Source organism: Carassius carassius, chromosome 41 (assembly GCF_963082965.1).
Source record: "Carassius carassius chromosome 41, fCarCar2.1, whole genome shotgun sequence".
In the NCBI taxonomy this organism is placed as follows: Eukaryota; Metazoa; Chordata; class Actinopteri; order Cypriniformes; family Cyprinidae; genus Carassius; species Carassius carassius.
In genome coordinates this window covers 5,977,144-5,999,815 of record NC_081795.1, presented here as the reverse complement: position 1 = coordinate 5,999,815, position 22,672 = coordinate 5,977,144, and the positions used below count along the sequence as shown (strand labels likewise).

General features: G+C 35.0%; 3 protein-coding genes and 1 long non-coding RNA gene across 4 annotated transcripts; 1 reads left to right on the top strand and 3 right to left on the bottom strand.

Moving 5' to 3' along the window:
* The first annotated feature begins 289 nt into the window (after positions 1-289).
* Positions 290-5,309, top strand: LOC132123504 (coiled-coil domain-containing protein 105-like). The gene is made up of 8 exons (XM_059534160.1): positions 290-880; positions 1,688-1,963; positions 2,118-2,222; positions 2,358-2,514; positions 2,634-2,800; positions 3,448-3,543; positions 3,702-3,815; positions 4,643-5,309. Exons 1-8 carry the CDS (start codon positions 569-571, stop codon positions 4,826-4,828), a joined length of 1,413 nt encoding a protein of 470 aa, XP_059390143.1. The 5' UTR covers positions 290-568; the 3' UTR covers positions 4,829-5,309.
* Positions 5,310-5,860: 551 nt separating this feature from the next.
* On the bottom strand, positions 5,861-12,306 carry LOC132123028 (rho guanine nucleotide exchange factor 28). Its single transcript, XM_059533559.1, has 16 exons — positions 12,296-12,306; positions 12,126-12,217; positions 11,300-11,425; positions 10,953-11,203; positions 10,713-10,838; positions 10,518-10,635; positions 9,339-9,593; positions 9,179-9,255; positions 8,879-9,060; positions 8,185-8,252; positions 7,940-8,107; positions 7,771-7,863; positions 7,545-7,654; positions 7,285-7,332; positions 7,100-7,204; positions 5,861-6,331 (listed from the first exon to the last, which is right to left on the bottom strand). The coding sequence occupies exons 1-16, from the start codon at positions 12,304-12,306 to the stop codon at positions 6,017-6,019; spliced, it is 2,145 nt and encodes a 714-aa protein (XP_059389542.1). The 3' UTR covers positions 5,861-6,016.
* A 1,522-nt stretch (positions 12,307-13,828) lies between these two features.
* On the bottom strand, positions 13,829-14,726 carry LOC132123201 (uncharacterized). The gene is made up of 3 exons (XR_009426468.1): positions 14,626-14,726; positions 14,056-14,159; positions 13,829-13,926 (listed from the first exon to the last, which is right to left on the bottom strand). It is a non-coding gene; the product is annotated as an uncharacterized LOC132123201 (long non-coding RNA).
* An 864-nt stretch (positions 14,727-15,590) lies between these two features.
* LOC132123027 (rho guanine nucleotide exchange factor 28) lies at positions 15,591-17,596 on the bottom strand. The gene is made up of 5 exons (XM_059533558.1): positions 17,564-17,596; positions 17,289-17,418; positions 16,719-17,003; positions 16,154-16,322; positions 15,591-15,801 (listed from the first exon to the last, which is right to left on the bottom strand). The coding sequence occupies exons 1-5, from the start codon at positions 17,594-17,596 to the stop codon at positions 15,591-15,593; spliced, it is 828 nt and encodes a 275-aa protein (XP_059389541.1).
* Positions 17,597-22,672: the final 5,076 nt, after the last annotated feature.

Genomic DNA, 22,672 nt, shown 5'->3' with positions numbered 1-22,672 from the left:
TAACAGGAGGGCTGCCTTGGTATACTTACCTTTTTTATACCCGTTGGACAAAATGTTAATTGAATTCAGCTGAATACACTTCTAAGTCTAAGCAATAATATATAATTGTAAAATATGGAAATTATTTGATCAATGTATGGGGTAAATTATTGGGATGTAAAATATTACATTTAAATACTAATAAAAAGTTAAACTCTTCTAATGTCAGTAGTGTTTCAGTGTTAGATGATGATGCTTATTTATCAGAAATTCTTCATTGTAATTGTTCAGTATTCATTGCTGTCATGCGTCCATCATCAAATCAAGTCCTATTTTCTTTTAATAATTTAATTGTTGTGCCACACTAATTAAGTGTGTCTCTGTTGCGATCTGTTGTCGTCAAGTAACACGATCTCCACTGATTGAGTTGCAGTGTGAATGGAGCTGAATGACACTCGTTCATTAGTGCGTCTCGTGTTACCCAATCAGAGCTCTGTGCGCGCCCCCGATCACTTTAGGAACTGTTGCGTTGGAGACGACCAACACTTTTAAAACCAAACACTTTGGAGTTATTCGGATTGTTCCACAGATGGTAAAGTACGTTACCATGACCATGAAGCGGCCGGTCCAGTCCACTCCCCCGGCTGTGGCTGTGGGATCTAAAGGCTGGAGGGACGCCACTGTCCGCTCGATTCTGCGCGCCGAAGATCTTCTGCGTCAAACTCACGTAGATCAACTGCACTCATCTACACGCTACCGCAGCCACAGCGTTGGGACATTTAACGTTACCCACAGACGTCCTCAGTTAACAGCCTACAGTGTTAACAACAGCGTCGAAAAGGAGCACAATGAGAGTGACTCGAAAAAGAAAGAATTCCGACTTAAATCCACTGGAAGTACGGTAAAGTACACCAATAAAACAGCAAAGTGCCGGTCTTGGTTTCTGATTGGCTAATGCAGCGTTGCGTCGTTATGACGCAGTGCGTACCAGTTACTGCAAGATCGTTAATTATGAACATAATGTTCTGCAATAAAAAAGTGAATTATAAATATAATGCATTTAACATTTCTTAACACATTTCTTAATTAAAGGTTTTGTCGATTTATATCAGCTGTAATGTCCTCGACGCGATGCTGTATTATTGTGAATGCAATTTTGAGGCGCTGTGAACTTGTAAATATAAGTTTTCTTATATTATATTGTCCATGGTGGTGTGAAGAATAATATTCCAATGCTTTCGCGTTCTTTCGCAAAACGGATCGTTCCCTTGAGAAATGTATGTTTGTTCGTAAAACATTTGCGTTTGCTAGAAAAAAAGAAAGCAAAAAGCAAAAGCTTTGGAATATCATTTTTACGCTGTAATTTACATGAAATTAAAACATATTGACCATTATAGCCTCTACTCTAGATATTTTATTCAGTATTGACCAATAAGAAAACTGTTTCATTTAACAATTAGGCCTACTTTTTAAAATATATTAAACTAATTGTAAAAATATTTTATAGTATCAATGTTTTACTGTATTTTTATCAAATAAATGCAGTCTCGGTGAGCATAAAATAACTATTTTCAAAAACATAAAAAATGTATGAACATTAAGATATGATAAGACTAAAAATAGGACTCAGGTTATATTTACTGTACATGTTCATTAGAAGTACATTCAATATTACAACAATGTTATAAAACAAATTTTACTTTCATAGCTCACTTCTGGAGTCATGAGCAGGCCGTTCCCCCCGCCGGCTCTGCGTGATCAGAGTGCAGTTGTCAACACCGGTATGGCGGGTGAATATATGCGGGGTGTGAGAGAGGTAGAGGGTCATCTGCGCAGACGAGCAGGTAGGGTCACACAGGAGGGCACCAGGGTGGAGCATCAAAGGGAACAACTGGAAAAACTGCTCCGCAATCTAAGGAAAGCATTGCTGGTCAATCAGCAAAGTGCAGACGGAAGGACATTTCGACCGGCCACCACAGAGACAGTACAGTATATACAGTAAAAATGACTAGTAGTCTAATTTAAAATGACCCCATAAGAGGTTAAAGAGATCAAATGTGGACTTACAAAATATATGAATATCCTCTTTGAAAAATAAAGAGTGCAAAATCATGGCTTCCACTCTGTGTTATATCAAGATACTGGATGGAGCTGATGATCTTCTAAACAAAGAACGAAGAGGCCTGAATGTGCTAAAACAAGAACTGGAGAGCATGTTGAGAAAGACTTTAACTCAACAACAGGTGAAAAATAGGCCTTGTTGGATATATAATATGTCAATATTTTTAATGCCTATAAAGGAATGTTTTCATTGTTTCATCAGGACTGAAAAAAAGAATATGCTGTATTCTGTTTATTATTAAATTTTAATTTTTGAGGTTTTGGCTGAGAGCAGTAAGCAGTTGTTGGAGTGTGCCTTTGAGAGATCCAGAGTAACAGAGCTGCTTCCCCAGCATGGCTCACTCTCAGCGGGTGTGAAAACGCACCCTTCTCCCCTCTCGCTGAAACCTGACCCCGCTGGACCGTTCACTCCAGGTAACCCGGGACACTTTTATCCTAAAGTCTCTCACTCTACCTTTGTCTCTTTGTCACCCAAGCTTGCATGCAGACAGTGAATGACTGCTGGTACTAATCTCACTCTGTCTGTCACTAAGAGTGCAAACAGGCTTTGGATGCTTCATCAACAGTACTACGTGAATCTCAGCAGCTCAGAGAGAATGTTTCACAAGTCATGAGTGATGGCATCAAAAAGCAAACAGATATGCACCGTTCAGCCAGCAAAGCCCTGCTGAAAAAAATCAATGAAACTATCAACCTTGAGGTGAGTGATTAAAGTGGAGAGTGGAATGAAAACTAAATTATGATTGGTAGATCCAGACGAAATTCTGCAGAGTGTGTTAAATGTCGAAACACAAAGCTCTTAGGGGTTTGGAATTACTTGAGGGTGAGTAATTAATGAAATAATTTTTATTTTGGGGTTAACTATCCCTTTAAGGATCATGTGACACTGAAGACTATGGTAACTGCTGACGAAAATTCAGCTTTTCCATCAGAGATACATTACATGTTAAAATGTATTCAAATAGAAAACTCTAAAACTCTGTATCTGTATTTTTACTCAAATAAATGCAACCTTGGTGAGCATAAGAGACTTCTTTTAAAAAAAACATGCTGGAACAGTAGTTTATACAAAAAAAATAATAAATAAATGCAATGGACAGGCAATAATGATGGACATTGAAAGGCTGTATGGATTTGCAGAACGTTCTCCAGAGGTCCAATAAATATTTAAAAGAGCAGAAATAAATGGAAGGAATGTTTTACAGGCATAATTACAAACATAATGCATTTGCTCTGCTCCTACTTTATATTTAAGGAGTTAAATGTGATTTTGATCAAAGGTAATTAAATTTGTTTTGGACTGGTTTACTGTGTTTATGTATATATACTTTTTTTCCTCCTCATCAGCAACATCTGACACTGAGCTCAGCTGCCACTAGACAGGCCATTTACCGCAAACAGAGACAGATGCAATGTGCTGGCTACAGTCTTGGCAGAGCTATGGTATTATATTGTACTAATTTACTACCAAAGTGACTTTCATGGACCCACTAAAATTAATCATAAAGTGCTACTAAAAATCCTACATTCTGCATAATGTTACCATTCTTTCCATGACCTTTTCACTCACTGATTAATGAAGATGAATTCCTTCCTTGCAGGGCCCAGTCTGCAGTGCTGATCTTTACTGTCGTGAGAGATTGAGCAGGCCTATGACTCAGCTGTATGGGCGCCATTCAAGTGTTGGGCTTCCAGAATCTGACCTCCTAACACAGGTCAGAGCATTGGATGTCATCTAACATTTTTCTATGATCTGTCAATCATAAAGTGCTATACTTCATCATCTTTGTTTCCTAATCAATTTTTTTTGTAAATGCAGTAACAGTTAGACAATATACATAAAAAAAAATACTATGACAGTATAACTGTTTATAATTTAATTGAAACACTCGTGTAAAGCACAAAGAGTACATCATATTTCTATAAAATAAAGATGTAAGTAAAGATACATAAACTACATATTGTTCAAAAGATTGGGGAAATAGAAATAAAAAAAAAAGAAATAATTTTTTTATTTTTTATTATTATTAGTCTCTAATGTTCAATAAGGCTGCATTTAAAATACAGTAATATTGTGAAATATTATTAAAATGTAAAATAACCATGTTCTATTTTAATATATTTAAAAAAACAAATTTATTTCTGTGTTGACAAAGCAAAATTTGCAGCAGCTATTTCTCCAGTCTTTATTCACATGATCCTTCAGATATCATTCTAATATTTCTGATTTGCTACTCAAGAAACATTTATCATCAATGTTGATTATTAGTGTTGAAAACAGCTGTGTGAAAACCTATTTTTTCAAGATTATTTGATGAATAGAAAGTAATAATAAAAATAACAAATTGAAATAGAACTTGTAATAACAAATAGTCTTTACTGTCACTTTTGATCATTTTAAAGCATCCTTGTTGAGGAAAAACATAAGTTTCTTTCAAAATAACAAAAAAAAAAACTTACTGATCCCAAACCATAGAACAGTAGTGTGAGCTTTGATTACCACAATGTGAACTGTTAACATACATTTGCCTCATACTCTCAGGGCAGTACTGTGCTCCGGAAACATCTAGAATCCTCAGGGAAAGAGATCGCAGAGCTGCAGGTTGTTCATCAGCAGCTGGAGGACGACAAGCATGGAAAGCGTGCCGCAGCCAGTGTGGACTCTGCTGTGGTCAGACTGCGGCAAAGACTTGTACATCCCCAGTCTGTCCGGCCGGCAACCAGTTAAAACTCTACTGACAGAAATTTGAACAAAGATGGTGCTTCACTTTCTAAAAGCAGAAATCTGGGGTATTTCTAAGTTACTTGTGGTGTTTGCAAAATAAGGGTATGGTGATTGTTAGTCATTTGAATAATATTCAGCAAACGCACATGCAAAAACGTGTGACCGATGTCAGAAATATGTTTAAGATTGTCAACAAGCAGAATGACACTCCAGTATTATCCAAATACTAGAGCCACAATAATAATTCAATAATAATGAGTTTTAAAGGTTTCTGACTGATGATTTGCTGTCTCCATAAAAGCCATAAATAAAGACTTATAGTGTGGTACAAGTCTGATACACTTCACCACTAAGCAGAGTTGGAGTCATGCTCTTGAGAATACATAAACATGGTCTAGATCTTTACTCATGACTGCAGTCTATTTCCATTGCACTAAAAATGATAATTACCTCAACCAATCATCATCATTACAGACAATTCAGAAAAAAAAAAAATATATATATATATACACACACAGTACAGACCAAAAGTTTGGACACACCTTCTCATTCAAAGAGTTTTCTTTATTTTCATGACTATGAAAATTGTAGATTCACACTGAAGGCATCAAAACTATGAATTAACACATGTGGAATTATATATGGAATTATATACATAACAAAAAAGTGTGAAACAACTGAAAATATGTCATATTCTAGGTTCTTCAAAGTAGCCACCTTTTGCTTTGATTACTGCTTCACACACTCTTGGCATTCTCTTGATGAGCTTCAAGACCTGAAATGGTCTTCCAACAGTCTTGAAGGAGTTCCCCGAGAGATGCTTAGCACTTGTTGGCCCTTTTGCCTTCTGTCCGCGGTCCAGCTCACCCCTAAACCATCTCGATTGGGTTCGACAGTGTGACTCTACAATTTTCATAGTCATGAAAATAAAGAAAATATATAAATATATTTATATATATATATATATATATATATATATATATATATATATATATATATATATATATATATATATATATATATATATATGCTGTTTTCTCTTCATTTCAGTTCTTTCAAATGAACAGCCTGGTCTTGCTCTTGAAGGTCAGATCTTGTCTCCAACTCTGCCAGTAAAACACAACAATGTCTCTTTAACACTTAAACACATAAAAACTGTAACACACATATAAATGCAAATCATTTCTCCTGTTATATGATAGAAGGCAAGATGCCTTGCCGATGATTTGAATTGTGTTGAATGAGTCTTATCTGTGTCTCCAGACTATTCTTCTCTTTCTGCACTTTCTTTTCCTCATCCTTTAATGTTTCTCTCTCTTTCTTCACTCTCTTCTCCTCTTCTCTCAGTTTCCTCAACTTCTCCTCAAACAGCCGCAGCTCCTCCTCAAACTGCTCTTTCTCTTTCGCAAGTCTGTCTGTCAGTTCAGCGTGCTCTTTTTCTCTCTGCTCCAGTTCTTTCTGCTGCACAGCCTCAGTCCCGCTGACCGTGCCACACTCCAAACCCTGCTGCGGAGATAGTGATACAGGAAGTGCAGTGTAAATAGCATTAAAGGAATAGTTCACCTAAAAATTTACATTTGCTGAAAATGTACTCATCATCAGGCCATCTAGAAGAGTTTGGTTCTTCATCAGAACAAATTTAGAGAAATTTAACATCTCATCCCTTGTTCACCAGTGGATCCTCTGCAGTGAATGGGTGCCATCAGAATGAGAGTTGAAACGGCTGATAAAAGCATCAAAATAATCCACAAGTAATCCACACAGATCAAAAATAGTCCAAATAGTTCTAAACTAATATGTTGGTGGACGTTGATGTGAGAAGACAACAGGGAATAGACTTTTTCACCGGAGGAAGCGTAATAAGGGTTATGGACTCATATTTTGGTTAAAATGCCTTAATGATGTATATGTAGGCAGCTTTTCACTTCACAGGTGAAATTGATGGATTGTGGTCATGTGGATTGATTGTGATTTATCTTGATGTTTTTATCAGCTGTTTGGACTCATTCTGATGGCACCCATTCACTGCAGAGGATCCACTGGTGAAAAGGGATGTGATGCAAAATTTCAAAAAATTTGTTCCAATGAAGAAACAAACTCAACTACATCTTGGATAGCCTAAGGATGAGTAAAGTTTTTGTAAAATTCTCAATTTCAGATGAAATATTCCTTTAAGAGTCTGGAACATGCTTCAAATTAACTCTATTATATAATACAAACATGTAACTATCACATTCTAGATAAACATGATGTAAGAAAAACTGCCACACCCACTCTTTTGATATCATAATCACTTGTAAGATTTGGGGGCGGAGCTTCTCCCTCAAGGAGGAGGAGATTTTGAACTTCAAAGCAGCTGTCTTGGATTATTACTGCAGCCTTAAAAAAACAGTGATATGTATAAATTATATAAACAAACAAACATTTAGATCTATTATAAGTTAATCAATGGCACACACCTGTAGACTGTAGAGTATGTGGATTAAGTTGTGAACACCCTCTGCTACCTGGATTGGTAGAGAAAAGGCACATATTCCATGTATTATAATCACAGACAAAATAGACCTCATTCATGATGCATGAGCCGAATTTCTATTATTACATAAATTGTTCCACTGAATTGAATGGGAAAATTTGTATAAAAATGGTTTTACAAACAATTAACATAGATATCTGCTTGTGTTTAAAAAACTGTTCAAATTGTAGGAAATTGCTTTACCTTTAAATAAGTCTGGTGGGCGGGGCTTATTGGGGCTATTGAGAGAGGCCCCACCCCAGTTCCCACCAAAGCACTCCTTCTGCTCCGACTTGGCAAATTTTGTTTGCTATCTGGAAAGAAAAATGTTGGACAGTGAAAAATACTCCTGTAATGTTGTTCCTTTTAACACTAATGAAATAGTTTTCTGTTAGACAACAGTCTGAGTGTTAATCATTTGATTACTCACTGTTTGCTCTTTCCTGGCCTATGTTCTCATGGTTACTTGGTGACCATATGCAAGGAAAAAGCCAAGTCAACAAAGTGATAGCCAGCTTCACCACTGGGAAGGAAAAGACTTTGGTGAAGATCAGTACAACCTGAGTGTGTATCTATAGAGAGAAAGACAGCTTCATTACCCTCTTCCTGCGCGTCAGACAGTAATGTGACACCTTGAGGCGTGTTTTCAGGGTGTGGTTGAACGAGAAGTCGGCAAGTAGCCACACTCCATCTACCAGTCCCTCTACAGATCTTTAACTTCTCCTCAATAACAGAGCACAGCCGCTGGTCCAGAGAAAACAGTGCCTCTACACACACACGGACATACACAAGCAATCAGACATAAGGAATGATAAAGTCATGCAGGTGGGTGGAAAGATGTTACCTTGTAACTTCTGTATCTTTTTAACTTTGATTTCCCCCTCATTCTTCTTAGTCTGATCATCAGGAAGGCTGAAACAAATACAAATATACTCTGTTTAAAGATTTAGGGTGGGTAAGATTTATTAATGTTTTTGAAAGAATCGTCTTATACTGCATTTATTTGATCAAAAATACAATAAAAACTTAATTTTGTGAAATAGTATTTTAATTTTTGTATTCTAATTTATTTTGAAATGTAATTTATTCCTGTGATGCAAAGCTGAATTTTAAGTCTGTAATACTCCAGTCTTCAGTGTCACGTGATCCTTCAGAAATCATTCTAATATGCTGATTTGCTCCTCAAGACACATTTCTTATTATTATCACAGTTGTGCTGCTTAAATGTTTTTTTGTGGAACCTGTGACTATTTTTAAGGGATTCTCTGTTAAATAGAAAGTTCAAAAGAACAGCATTTATTTGAAATTCAAATCTTTTCTAACATTATGAATGTCTTTAACATCTTTTTACCATTTTTTTTTACCATTTTTACCATTTTGATCAATATATGTATCTTTATGTGTTAATGTGTCCTTGCTAATATAAGTATTAATTTCTTGTAAAAAAAAAACAAAATCTGAACCAAACTTTTGAATGGTAGTGTATAGACTTCAAAAATATCATTCAAGACAAATGAAACTCTCTAGGTCTAACGCACCTATCAGCAACCTGTCTCAGCAGTGTCATCCATGTGTTGCGTTCCTCACGAGTTTGTGTGTGTATCTCGTACATCTCAGGCCCCACAGAGCAATCGCCGCTGATCAGAAATAATCCTCTCTCCTGATTGGCTATTTCCCTCACAATGAGCCTTCGCAAGGGCAACACAGATGGCTTCTGCTCCTGAAGACACAAAGTATTTAAAAGTGAATTAATATTTTGATTTCTTAAGTGCACAAACACTTGCTTAGAAAAACGCAATATACTGTATTGTACGTATTTTTTATAGATATTTCTGTACCAGTGCAGCAAAGACAAACTTCTGCTCTTTCTCCTGAAGGAAAGCCAAAACATCTGTGAGGAGCAGTGCAAGAACATCTGTAAAAGAGAGAAAGAGACACTGGGAATGGAAATAAATAATACATGAATTTAAAAAAAATAGAAACACATGGCAGTAATACCTCTCAGTCTGCCAGAGGTGGTCCTACAGGTCAGCGCTGAAGAGTGTGTGAGAGTTCGGTGTGTTTTCTGCAGGTCTTGCTTGCCGAAGATCTCTCCGTTCTTCAGGCGAGTGCAGCTCTTGTTGTCTAGGCGACTGATGATATCTTGTAGTTTCTCTGCATTCTGGTAATCTCCCACACGTCGCTCCACCTCTTCTATCAATCCCCGAAGACCCTCCAGCGCCACTGCAATATCATAGCGCTCAGCACTGTTATCTACAGGAGTGACAGTAAAGCACAGCACAGAGCAAGATGATCATTCAGATCATTAAGAAATATTATGTATCAGATTGCACTATACAAATGCACTGTGTTCATATGTATATTTTACTTTTATTATATTTTGAATAAGAATTGCATTTTATATAGTAATTAACAATAACAATAACAAGTATTATTACTATTATTATTAACGGTAATTATTTAAACATAATATTTATGGTCACTCTTTTAATTTAACTTTTGAAAAGATGGGTATGCCATCAGTGAGTCAAGAATAATAATAGAAATATGTGTTCATTATATAAATTATGTGAATATGAATGATCAGTTAAATATGAATAAAAAATACATTTAAATTAAAATTAATAGTAACTGGCATTATTAATAATATAAATAATGTTATATGTGACCCTGGACCACTAAACAAGTCATAAGGGTCAATTTCTTGAAATTGAAAGCTGAATAAATAAGTTTTCCATTTAGGTATGGATTATTAAGATCTGACAATATTTGGCAGAGATACTACTATTTGAAAGTCTGGAATCTGAGGGTGCAAAAAAATCTAAATACTGAGAAAATCACCTTTAAAGTTGTCAAAATGAAGTTCTTAGCAATGCATATTACTGATCAAAAATTAGCTTTTGATATAGTTATGGTAGGAAATTTACAAAATATCTTCATTGAACATACACTTTACTTAATATTCTAATGATTTTTGGCATAAAAGGAAAAAAAACTATCATTTTGACCCATACAATGTTTTTTGGCTATTGCTAAAAATATCCCCCAGCGACTTAAGACTGGTTTTGTGGTCCAGGGTCACATATTAATCTAAAAGTAATATTTATTCATATTTAGCTTATCATAAAATGTACACTTTAAAATAAAATCTACCAGCTTCTACAAAGATGTATTTACCATCAGTGTGTTGAAGGAGTCTCTCTATCAGAACAGGGTACTTTGTGATTCTCTGGGTAACAAGCAACAGGAATTCTGGGATTTCACGCCGTTTGATGACAGAGTTGTTACTCTGCTGCTGTAGAAGCAACAAGTACAGTCATCATCAGAACACTGTTCGGTATGAGTGTGTTCGCATATGCTTAATCAACTTACTCTGAGAAATAACTGTAATTTCCTGTTGCTCTGTAATAGCTGCTTATAAATTTTCAGAGCTTCTGGATGCCGACTGCAGAAATCACCATACAGCTCTATCATCTGAGAAGCATTTCGACCTGCAAACTACATACGCAATTGCTAAATGAACCTAAGGTAAGTGTTAAATATGGAAACTTGTTCAGCCGCAATATGTAAATTGATAAATTTCAAGTCTTTAAATGTTTAGTTCTCACTTGCCTGTTGACACAGAATATCACCAATTTGTCGTATGATGTAGTTCTTGTGCTTTCCTGGGTGAATAGATGCCCGCTGTCTGGTCTCCATGTCTATGAGAAAGTTTTTATGCCAAGCTAAGAGCTCATCCAGCCTGGGGAAAATCTGAGCGATCACGTCCTGCTCCAGCTGCACGTCCTCCAACAGTCCCCGCCTCAAAACATCAGCCATAACAGAGAGAGTCTGCACATGGTGAAATTCTGTCTGCATCAGCTCTGCAACAAACACATCACTAACAGATCAAATTAGGCTCAACTAAAGCATCCAAACTTTTGATATCCAAACAAATCAATCTAAACATAATTACTGACCATAGATGATCTCCTGTCTCTTGACCACCTTTTTGTCCAGTGTCTTACTGAATTCATTGTCCACGACAGTGCTCCAAGATTCAGCAGAGTAGTCAAATGATATGTGAGCCAAAGAATCAGTAGAATCTGGAAAAGAGATGATAAAAGTGTTAGGAAAAACTACAGTTCAGCCAAAAATCATGTTATTTGACATGAATGACAGCAAACATCACTGACATCAAACCTGGCTTCAGAATTTTAAAAATAAATCATATAAAATACAAATCATGCACGAGTCATTCTTACTTGCTTTTTTGTTATTTTTAGAGATCAAAAACAGGGTTATAATAATTAACTAAAACTAAAACCATAAAAATATTTTAATTACGTAATATAAAAAAAATATCTAAAAAACGAATAATACAAAACACACATTTAATATATTATTTATACATTTAGGATATTTATAAATTATAGTATTCATTTAATTTATTCCTATACATTTATTTGATTTCAGGTAATCAATTATTTTGTTTTTTTTTCAGGTAAAGTTAAAGATTCAGAAGTTCAGAAGTCAAAATTGATACAAAATTAAGAAAAACGATATAGACATATATAAAAACGAATTAAAATAACAAAAACACAGCAAAATAAACTAAAACTAAAATAAAAAAGTATAAAAATATAATTAAACAAAATAATAAAAACTATAATAGTATCTCAATGATACTCAGTTCCCATTTTATTTTATTGTATGGGGGAAAAAATCGGGCAGGAAATTCATCACCTTTTGATTTACACAAAAGAAAGTAAGTTATACAGGTTCGGAATGACTGGGAAAACTCACTGGAGGTGGGGCTTCCAGAAGAACAACCAATAAAAGACTTGCTTTTCCGTAGAGTGAAATCATGGCCACACCCCTCACTGTTACTCCGCTTTCTGATACAGAAACATACAAAGCATCTCAAAATCTAAACATTGACAGCCAAATTAAGCTTATAGAAGATATAAACAGACCTGTGTGACATGGTGGTGTCATTGCCCAGAGACAGGGATGGAGAACTTTGACTAGACGAGTCTGTTAATGAAATATATATCATCACATGAGCTCTTCATGTCATGGTTGGTTCTAATTTAACTTCAGAGTAGCATGATTGTCTCTCTCACATAGTAATATTGAAGAGTCAGCGCTTTTCAGAAGTGCCTGGTGAGGATTCTGGGTTATGGAAATAAATGCACATATCACATATCTTAGTTTCAAGCACACTTGTAAGTGAAGTTTCATATTTTAACACACAAACACTCGCCTTTACACACACAGGTGCAGAGTCACAGCAGGTTTTATGAATGATCATGGAGCAGTCTGGACAGGAAGTGACATTATATAGCCAGTATAGACTTTTGGTATAACACGTTTTTGCATAAATGTAAAAATATATATGCATGTACAAGAAAAACACACTTACATGCGCACTGCTGTGGTTCATTACTGTCAGCTCCCTCACAGACTACACAAGCTGCTTTAACAGGCTGCTGCGGTAGACAGAGCTGGTGCAAAGCTGAGGAAACCTCTGCATTTACCTGTGAACAAACACATATTACAGCATGTTTCCTCAGGAAATTCATAGAATGTGCCTAACTATAGAAATCACCACCAATCATGTCATCTCTTGTTGACAATGGCGGAAAGTATAAAAATGGAGATTTGCAATTGCAAAAAAAAAATATTGTTATGAAAAATTGTAAATACATGTTGTAAACAGCCAGGCTAAATCTAAATACCGACAATACATTTTAAATAAAATAAATGTTGAAAAAAATGAAAACATATTTTGTTTAAACCTTCAATTTGCAAAATGTGCAATGTATACTTCATAGTCAAAAACATTTGCTATATATTTCATAGACACATCATCCATTTATTATATATTTTTGTTTATTATATATAATTTATTCAATTAAAAGTACAAATGGCAAATCATACATATGTAATTTTTTCCCCTGAAATTTTCTGTTGTTGTGGCCATTTCTGCATATCGGCATATAAAAAAACATCAAATGTTTTATTTCCAGACTTACATTTGACTTAAGTGTGGTGCAAAGTACAAGAAGTCTCTTTTACCGTCTTTCTCTCACCTTATTTTTTATTTTGGTGTTGACCATCCGGCTCCTGAGAAAGCTTAGTGTTCGACTCACTTTATATTTCTCTATCTCACTTTTGGATGTAGGGATGAATTTCTCTTTCTCTTCTTCCTCTGATTTGTTACACCACATACTAGGACTTTAGAAATAAATAGTGAAACATAGTTAAACATCTAAAATAAATATATAAGAAATAATGTTATGCACAAATGACTGCATGGGTGTGAGAGATCAAATACTGTCTGGTCTCTGTGGATGTTTCTTCATTGATGAAGGGGAATGGCCCTAGAAACATAAAAAAACAAATGTACTTGCAAACTAATATACTTTATTTTGCGTACTGTATGTCTCAATCCGTCTTGAACACACTAATGCAGGTACATATAGGAATAAAGAGAGTCAAACACACCGTCCTGTGGACTATAGATGGATAATTTGTCTTGGACTGGAGAGTCTTGCTCAGATGCCGCAGAGTCTGATTCAAACTCAAAAGAGTCAAATGATTCCTGAGGATAAATTGACTAGTGAAAAAAATGATTTTTCTTGTTACACACTGCATGACAAATTTTGCATGCATAATGATTCTAGATACTACTCATTCACAACAAGCCTTTATGAATAAATGTTTCCCTCACCTGATCCTCACCAGCCTGCAGAGTGTTGATGCTGTTCGTTATGGTACTGCTGGAGTCAGTGAGAGAACTGGATGTTGAATCAGTATGAGTTGTGAGTCCATCAACTAAAACACAAGTAGGAATTTTGAAATCAAGATAGATGTCCGATAATCATTACATAATGAAAATTTCAACAGTTCATAGAGGTTTAGGGAGAGTCCTAATTTTTAAATACACTTTCTGTATATCTGTCGGATATGTCAATAACATTCTTCATTATTAGCCATTTAATTTTCCCTTCTAAAAATAATAAGAGGAGAAATGTTCTACTTTCTTACAAAAAGTTCTTTATTGTAAGTCTTATAAGTGGTTCAAAAGTTGCCCTAGACAACTAGTAGGTACAAAACTCCTTTGACTGAACTTATTTGACTTTTCAGTGGACATAAAGCATGTATTTTAAACATATTATGTACTTTTGAAAGCACATTTACAATATAATTACAGAAGCCATTAAATATTGAGCTATACTTAATTGATGTAAACCAATCTCACCTCCAATCTCATCATAACTTTGTAAAGATAAACATTTACCAGAGTCGTCAGATGATAAAAGATCTTCATCTTCATCCTGACTGGAATTATTAAACCATTCCTTTAAAAAAAAAAACAAGACTAAAAATGAGAAATGAAACGGTGGTGTTCAAATTCCACTAAAAACACTAAAACTATCCAACAACACTTCTGAATTTGTTCGTGTTTCCTCTGAATCATTTTAAAGTTCTCTCGAGTCACGACTAATTTCAAGGTAGTTCAGTATCTTCTTTTAAGAATTTATTAACGTACTAATTTGTGTTTTTAAAAACACTTAGTATATATAGTTTGGTTAACTAACTGTTTATTTTGGTGAGAAATGTCAAAAATATTCTTGTTTCGTTCTAAAACCAAAATAAATCGGTTCAAGATTCTATCCGAATTATTCAGATAGTTCACTAACGCTGAATCATCTTGAACGGTTTATATATTTTTTTTCCCGTGAAGTTAGTGTAACTAGCTTATTTCTCTAAAGACTAACAGTCATGTAACAAATCCATTTTTTTTCAGTAGAGTACAGGTAGTTTTGGTATTTAGGCTAAATATTTCAGTCTGTCACAGCCACTTACATTGTGAAACAGAGAGTATGGAGAACCTTAAAAAGGGATGGATAAAAATGGGAGAGAAAAAATAAGAAAGTTTATAAAGCTGCCATCATACATTCATCAGGAACTTAGCTAGATAATATACAGTCAGCCTTGTGAATGTAATTTTCATAATCAAAGGAAACATTAACCTGAGAATGAAAACAGAGTGTTGCTTTCAGCTCTTCTGTCTGTATCCACTCCCAGACCTTTGATCTGAGATTGTATAAAACACAGTGAGACAAAAAAAAACTTTATTATCTTGCTTCTTCAAAGTAAATTCAGTACTAAACTTATTCCAATCCAAAGAATTTAATTTAGTCATTTTCAATTTAAATGTTTATAAGTTATAACTATGTACCTATATACCTTTAACCTCTATTATCTGACCTTGTTTAGTAGAGCAGAATCCTTCACATACTCTCGCAGCAGTAATATGGATGACTGAAAGGTCTGTGTAGTAGGACAGTACTTGGATACACACACAGACAGAGACAGCATCCCAGAGGCGTGGCTAAACCTGAGGAGGTGGGATTTACCCGCCCACACCTGTGACACGCCTGCCAGGGGCGTGGATAATGGATTAGGAGGGCTGATAGAGAAAGTGTGAAAGGAGAAAAATAAAGTTATTTGTGTTGCTTGCAAGTCTTCTGAATCCAATCAGTACCTTAGTGTGAGATACAAACCAAAAGACTTTTTGTTTAAAATGAGTGAATAATGATTTACATTTCTGGCTTTTTGTCACACATAGTTATAATTTGGCCTTAAAAGACATTAAATATAGCACATAGTTTAATGCAAACAATGCAAAATAAATGGGTACAAGGATCTATTTGATTTTTGACTACTGTAGTGACATACTGAGATGCAAATAACTGTAGTTAGTAAGTATAAATAGTATCCAATAATATTTGTACATAAAAGTTGGAATAAGAATACATTACTGCTTAAAGAGTTTTATCAGAGCATGCTGATTGGTCTGTTGGGCCAGCTGAAGGGGCGTGTCCCCATCCTGATTGGCTGAGCAGATAGTCATCAGGGCGCCAGGTTGACAGAGAAGGAACTCGGAGACGCTCACAAAGCCCAGACGCACGCACACATGCAGGAGAGATTCTATATGCAAAAACACATTTTGTTAATACACTGCATTTTGTAAATGCAAAATGCATTTAAATGACATTAATTCCACTTTGTCTGTCTGTGAAACTCCTTTAGTGACAGTATACTTTGGACATCCTCGTTAATGATCACCACGGTGACCTCTAATCCAATTAGAACTCGACAATTATAATTCCACTGCTCATCTCCGGACATTTGTGTCATCTGGATGCGAAGCAGGAACAGTGAAATCTGATTATGCACACACATCCAAACAATACACGGAAGCAGGTGTGCAAACACACACACACACACACACACACACACACACACACACACACACACACACACACACACACACACACACACACACAAACATACACACATGCATACAATAAATGGCAAACTCACCTTGTGATGACTGTCCGAGAAGATTGTGAGGGGTGTGTAGGTTAGCTAGGGCGAGTGTGACCCTATGATCCATATCTGTCCTTGCAGAGCTGTCATTCAAAACATATCGACCAATCAGATGTCTGTGCTCAGTGGTGCTGAGACAGTCGCTATGGGTAACCAGGTATTCAGCCAGCTCCTGTGCATCATCCTCCACGTATGTCAGATAAGACACACCCACACACATCACAGCATCATCTGTATATATATACGCTCGGACACGCACCATCTCTGACTGGTTATGACCTAAACACAACAATGGAAACACAAAGAATGAACTAAATACACATAAATAATCAGTTTGAACAGTATCTTGAAAAATATGGGAGGAGAAGTAAAGTAAGAAAAGTTATTATTTTTCTTATTTTCTTAAGTATTATATTATATTATATTATATTATATTATATTATATTATATTATATTATATTATATTATATTATATTATACAGTATACCCTAGGACAAGAGGTTTGGAGAATGGATTATAATATTTTACATTATATTATATAATTTATTTTTTATAGTTTTTCACCTGGAACAATGAAGTATAGCATTGAGTGAACTCTAGTTTGCAGAACATGTAGTAGAGTTGAGCCCTCTAGAACCACAAAAACCTCTTCCTCCTGAACCGATGGGATCATTGCAAAAACCTTTGCTTGGCCCTTAAACACACATGCACAACATTCACATTAACAGTTTACTTTTATATATTTCATTGTAGGCCTGCATAGCAATTCCTCTTCTAAAAGTACATTAGCAAGATTTTCATCCTAAAAACACAGGCAAAGACAGAAACGTGTTACTCACATAAATAGGAACCTCTCTTCTGCTCAGCTTCATTGTTTGAAATGACACAAACCTTCAAGAAACAAGTAGAAATGCATTCGTTAAAACCCCAAAAAATATTATTCATACTTTTTTTAAAAATCATATGAAATGATGAAGTCACCTAAAAGACCAGAGAGGATCGAAGTCGCTCATTCAAATGAGAGCTGAAAACTAGAGATGGAGAATATGGGAGGAGTGAGTGAGGAGGAACAAAGATGGGGAGGAGAAGATTAATGAAACACAAAACAGGAACAAGAAAGATGAATGACAAGCAGATAGGAGTGAGGGATCGGTCGAAATGATGACCATGTTTAATAATTACTGTCCCATCTCCTTTTGTCATAAAACTGTGAAATTAATTTTCTCTTGCTGACAAGACACAGATTTAAACATTTGGTCTATCTATCTATCTATCTATCTATCTATCTATCTATCTATCTATCTATCTATCTATCTATCTATCTATCTATCTATCTATCTATCTATCTATCTATCTATCTATCTATCTATCTATCTATCTGTCTGTCTGTCTGTCTGTCTGTCTGTCTGTCTGTCTGTCTGTCTGTCTGTCTGTCTGTGCAAGCAAAATCACTGTAAATGTATCGTCCTAGTTGAGTCTAAAACACAAGTTGTTTTAGTAAGAGGGTGCATGAATGTCCAAATCTGCATGAATGTCCAAAGGACAGCACGATCCTTAGAAAAGTTTGTTTTTTAATTTTACTTCAACATTTGTCCACAAGAGGCCTCCAGCAGCTAGATTTATCACACGATTAATTTTGTCTGGCAAAGGCCGAACGAGAAATGTAAGGTTTCAAAAGGATTTTTTCATTTTATGTTTATTATTTTGCTTTGCACACGCCTACAACTTTAACGTGGAAAAAACGTTATTCAGTGGAAATAAATTTGCACATGTAAATATATATTTGCAGACAGTAATGTTCGTTATAATGGTTAGGCTACTCTATGGAAAGAAGCTGCAAAGCAAGAGACAAGGTGTAAATATATGTAATATGAATATATAAAAATATAATATAAATAATATAAACATATGCAAATATAGCCAATGCATTTAATAGGTGCATAATATACATCTAGGCTGTTGCAGCTTTGTTTAGTTTTTTTTTTCTTTCAGTGGACTGGAGAAGAAAGCTTTGGCAGTGCATGCTGGGACTGAAAGAAGTCTTTGAGCTATGAACTTTCCCCCACTTATCCAAACAACTCAATCCCAGACAACCCACAGCCTGAGACTACTATATATTGACCCCTATACTGCATGCGTGCACACACTCACACACTAATGCAAACAAACACACGTACACACATGCTCTGTTTCACACATGCTCTGTTTCTGTTTACTTCTATACCCTACACCAGTCTACTCACACCCCCTCTCACATTCTCTGTCTTCACGTTCCTCATATCTGAGTGGGTTGCAGGAAAGTTTGGGAAAAAGTGAACGAGTAAAAGTGGAGGTTTGCAGAGATTCCTGAGTGTTATTATTATTTTTTTTCTAATCTAAAATCACATGCAGGGGCTTAAACATTCCTGGCCCTTTATTCACAGAGAAATGAACTCTTGCTCTCCCTCTCTCTCTTTTTATAACCCAGTGCATTCTCATGCCAAACTCCACATCTTCTATACCTTCAGTGGTCATAAAACTCCCTCTCCACCATCTTATTTTTTTTTTCTTATGTTAAAGGAAGCTAGATTTCCAGGTTTTTTATTTTTCTGTAGTCGTTCCCTGCTCGTTTTTAAAATCCTTGAACAATCATATCACTCATGTAATTCCTAATCCTGTGACATGTTTAAAGATCCTAAATGAAAAGTTATGTAAAATATTTACACTAAGCACTGGGATTAGGAACTGCACTGTAAACATTCAGTTTGACATATTTGTATCCGTCTGGCTCTCCCTGGAAGCTTTCCTTCTGTGCAGCCTCTCTGTGGAATTTATGACAGCCTCAGATCAATGGATTTTTAAAATGAATGTATTGTCTTTTTTAGGGTTATCACAAGAAGTGACCTTTTACTAGTTACACTCAGCAGAAAACAGCAGCGTTAGCTCACTGAGGTAAACACACAATTCAGGGTCATAGGTGTCATATACATAAACAATAAAAATAAAAATCTAAAATATGCACAAAAATTACAATTAAACATTTTATTTTGAGAATAACATAATATTATTACCAATAATTTATATTATTTTATATAGCCTATATGCACACACAAACACAAAATATGCAAAATATATTATAATTATATCATTTTGATAATTATATAATAAAATAGATAATCTAATTTAGAATTCATATTATTATATTGATTATGATTATGATATTATTTATTATAATATTTTATATTCTATTTTATGTGATTATAATATTTTTTATTTTTAAATTATTTTATATAAAATATTTTTGCAAAGTGTATTTTTGTATTTTGTATAGTGAACAACTGATAATTGAGTGAGTATTATGCAGAATCCAAGTCAATTTGTTGTTATATATTATGTTTTGAAACTTTCAACCTTATTACCTTTTTGATAACATAAATTATATCCTAACACATTTAAAGCATATATTCATATAGCTTAAGATTACACAATGTAATTTAATAAATAAACAATAAAAAAACAATAAAAAATTGATTTCATAAAATGACCGAATTAATAGCTAAACAGAATGACTATAAATGTTAATAAAATGTTACCGACATATATTAAAATATCAAAAAGACAAATAAAAGGTGCTCTAGGCCACTCAAAAGGGTGAGAGAAAAGGGTGGTGTAATATTTGAGTTTTATATTGTATCTAACTGGGTTTAGTTTGATTTAAATAAAGTATTTTTAGGTGTTGTCAAAATAGGCTTTCACAGCTGAAATGCTTGTTTGACAGGCTCTCCCACTGTCTCTGTATCTAAACATGTAATACGCAGGAAAGACTTGCAGATCTTTCATCTGATAAAACAGACACTGAATCAGTATCGGGGTGAGAACTGGAAAGTTAGGCCCACTTACTGGCTTAATATAATATAGGCAGAGTCACGTTCACATGCATATAGCTTTACAGTCATAACTGTGGAAATGTCCTTGAATGGAATGGAGATGGGCTTCACAGCATGTGTCCTATGACAGCAAATGAATTCAGGCTTTAACACACACTCACAAACACACAAAGGTGGCTTCCTTAACAGCCCTTCACAGAATAGGAGGAAATGGGTGGCAGTCCTGCTGCAGGATTACATCCCGTTTTAAAGTACTTCGCACACACCACCACAATAATGAGTTTATCTGTATTGTATCAAATGACAAAATTTTTTCAAGCTGTTAACATTAATGATAAGTCTAGTTTGTGTACATTAGCCAAAACTGAACAAACATTGATGCAATGGTTTAAAAAAGGTTTCAGATATAGATCTTTTGGGGAAATCTGAGCTGAATCTAAATTGTTAACTAAAGATAAAATAACAGAGAGACCAGAAATGAACCCTGAAATGAAAAAAATATATAATTTTATTGTAGCTAAATACATTTCTCATTTCCTTTTAGCGTAACTTGAGTAACTAAATAACTACATTTAATATACATATATATATATACACACATATATATATATATATATACACACATATATATATATATATATATACACACATATATATATATATATATATATATATATATAAAATATATATTTTTTTTTTACAAAAACGTACAAAATTACTAAAACTAACTAAAATTAAAATGAAAGTAGAAACTATTAAAATAAAAAGTAATCGTATTTGAATTATCGTATATGAATGGTCCTAAAATAACACTGGAATTGGAACAGATGTGTGTGTGTTGGGGTTATAAAATGTGTGTCCAAAAAAAAAATCCACTGACATGATTTCTAGATTGCATAAAACTAGACCATCTCAGGAAGTTCACACCAGCACCATTTGGCCATTGCTAGGATACAGCACTGTGACCTCACAGCTGATCAGCCGGCACTGTGATTGGCTGATTTTTCTTTCTTCTGATGACATCAAGTTGTTGCTGGGTGAAAATGAACTCTGGTGGCAGGGATGAAAAATGACAACTTCTCAGTTGGGGTTTCTTTTTCAACCAAGATCCATGCGGATTTTCTTGGCTTAAGGGTTTAATGTTTAAGAATCTCCATGGAATTTGCTGACTAAATGCTACAGCACCTCTAACATGTCCTGTATGTGGTCCTGTCATGCTTCTAGAAGAAAAACTCCCTAACTTTAGGCAGAAACTTGAAGTTGAGTGATATTTTGCAACCTGTTTGAACAACAGAACATCACAGCTTGAACAAGTTTATGTAGGCCAGCATTCATTTCATCTGAACTCTTCAACATTAGTCTGGATCATAGGAATGTTTTTAGTAGCACCTCGTGGGCTGCGTTCATGAACCCATGGACCAAAATCCTGTGGGGTTTGGCTCCGGTCCACAATGTCTGATGGTCATTCCGCTCAGTCAGCAATTCCCAACTCTGTTCAAGGCTCCTGTTTGGATACACTGTAAAAAAAAAAAAAAAAAAAAAAAAAAAAAAAAAAATCGAGTTGCATTCCCTGCACTCCAGACAATGACTTTTTTAAACAACCATGCTTATTTTCCCTAGACAATAAACCAGTAAATGCATATCAAAAGAGAGCAAATGTGTTTCAGAAGCAGTTTATGAAAAATATAAGGGTAGTGAAATCTAATCAGACATCTTGGTGTAATACACTGTATTATTGGAGGTTATATGAGCCATTGACCTCAGCACAGATATTTCACTGGGAGCTGTTAAGTCATGAAGCATTCAGCCCCTGCTTGCATACAAAATAATTTAACAGTTTAACATTGTACATGAAATGATAAGGCCCTTCACAGAAAGTCTTAATTTTTTATATGCAGCACACTTAAAGTGAGAGGAACATGTCTGGACTGGAGAGAAAAAGTTGGAGGGGGCAGTAGCTCGTGCAGAAAATACTATTGCGTTATCTGATTTTTTTTCCGAATAAGTTCTTCTGATGGTTCAATGAATCGATTCTTCTGAGTCGTTTCTCAAAGTGTTTCCGAGACGCCAGCTAATTTTGAG

Excerpts from the sequence above, each read along its gene's own strand:
- LOC132123504 (XM_059534160.1), top strand. The coding sequence starts at position 569 with ATGGTAAAGTACGTTACCATGACCATGAAGCGGCCGGTCCAGTCCACT. Across the intron at positions 881-1,687 it reads TTAAATCCACTGGAAGTACG|CTCACTTCTGGAGTCATGAG; the intron begins GTAAAGTACACC and ends TTACTTTCATAG. Across the intron at positions 3,544-3,701 it reads ACAGTCTTGGCAGAGCTATG|GGCCCAGTCTGCAGTGCTGA; the intron begins GTATTATATTGT and ends CCTTCCTTGCAG.
- LOC132123028 (XM_059533559.1), bottom strand. Across the intron at positions 11,204-11,299 it reads GAGACAGGAGATCATCTATG|AGCTGATGCAGACAGAATTT; the intron begins GTCAGTAATTAT and ends TGTTTGTTGCAG. Across the intron at positions 7,864-7,939 it reads GTCTGACGCGCAGGAAGAGG|TGGTGAAGCTGGCTATCACT; the intron begins GTAATGAAGCTG and ends TTTCCTTCCCAG.
- LOC132123027 (XM_059533558.1), bottom strand. The coding sequence starts at position 17,596 with ATGAAGCTGAGCAGAAGAGAGGTTCCTATTTAT. Across the intron at positions 17,419-17,563 it reads GAAGAGAGGTTCCTATTTAT|GGCCAAGCAAAGGTTTTTGC; the intron begins GTGAGTAACACG and ends TGTGTGTTTAAG. Across the intron at positions 15,802-16,153 it reads CTGATAAAACTCTTTAAGCA|CCCTCCTAATCCATTATCCA; the intron begins GTAATGTATTCT and ends TTTCTCTATCAG.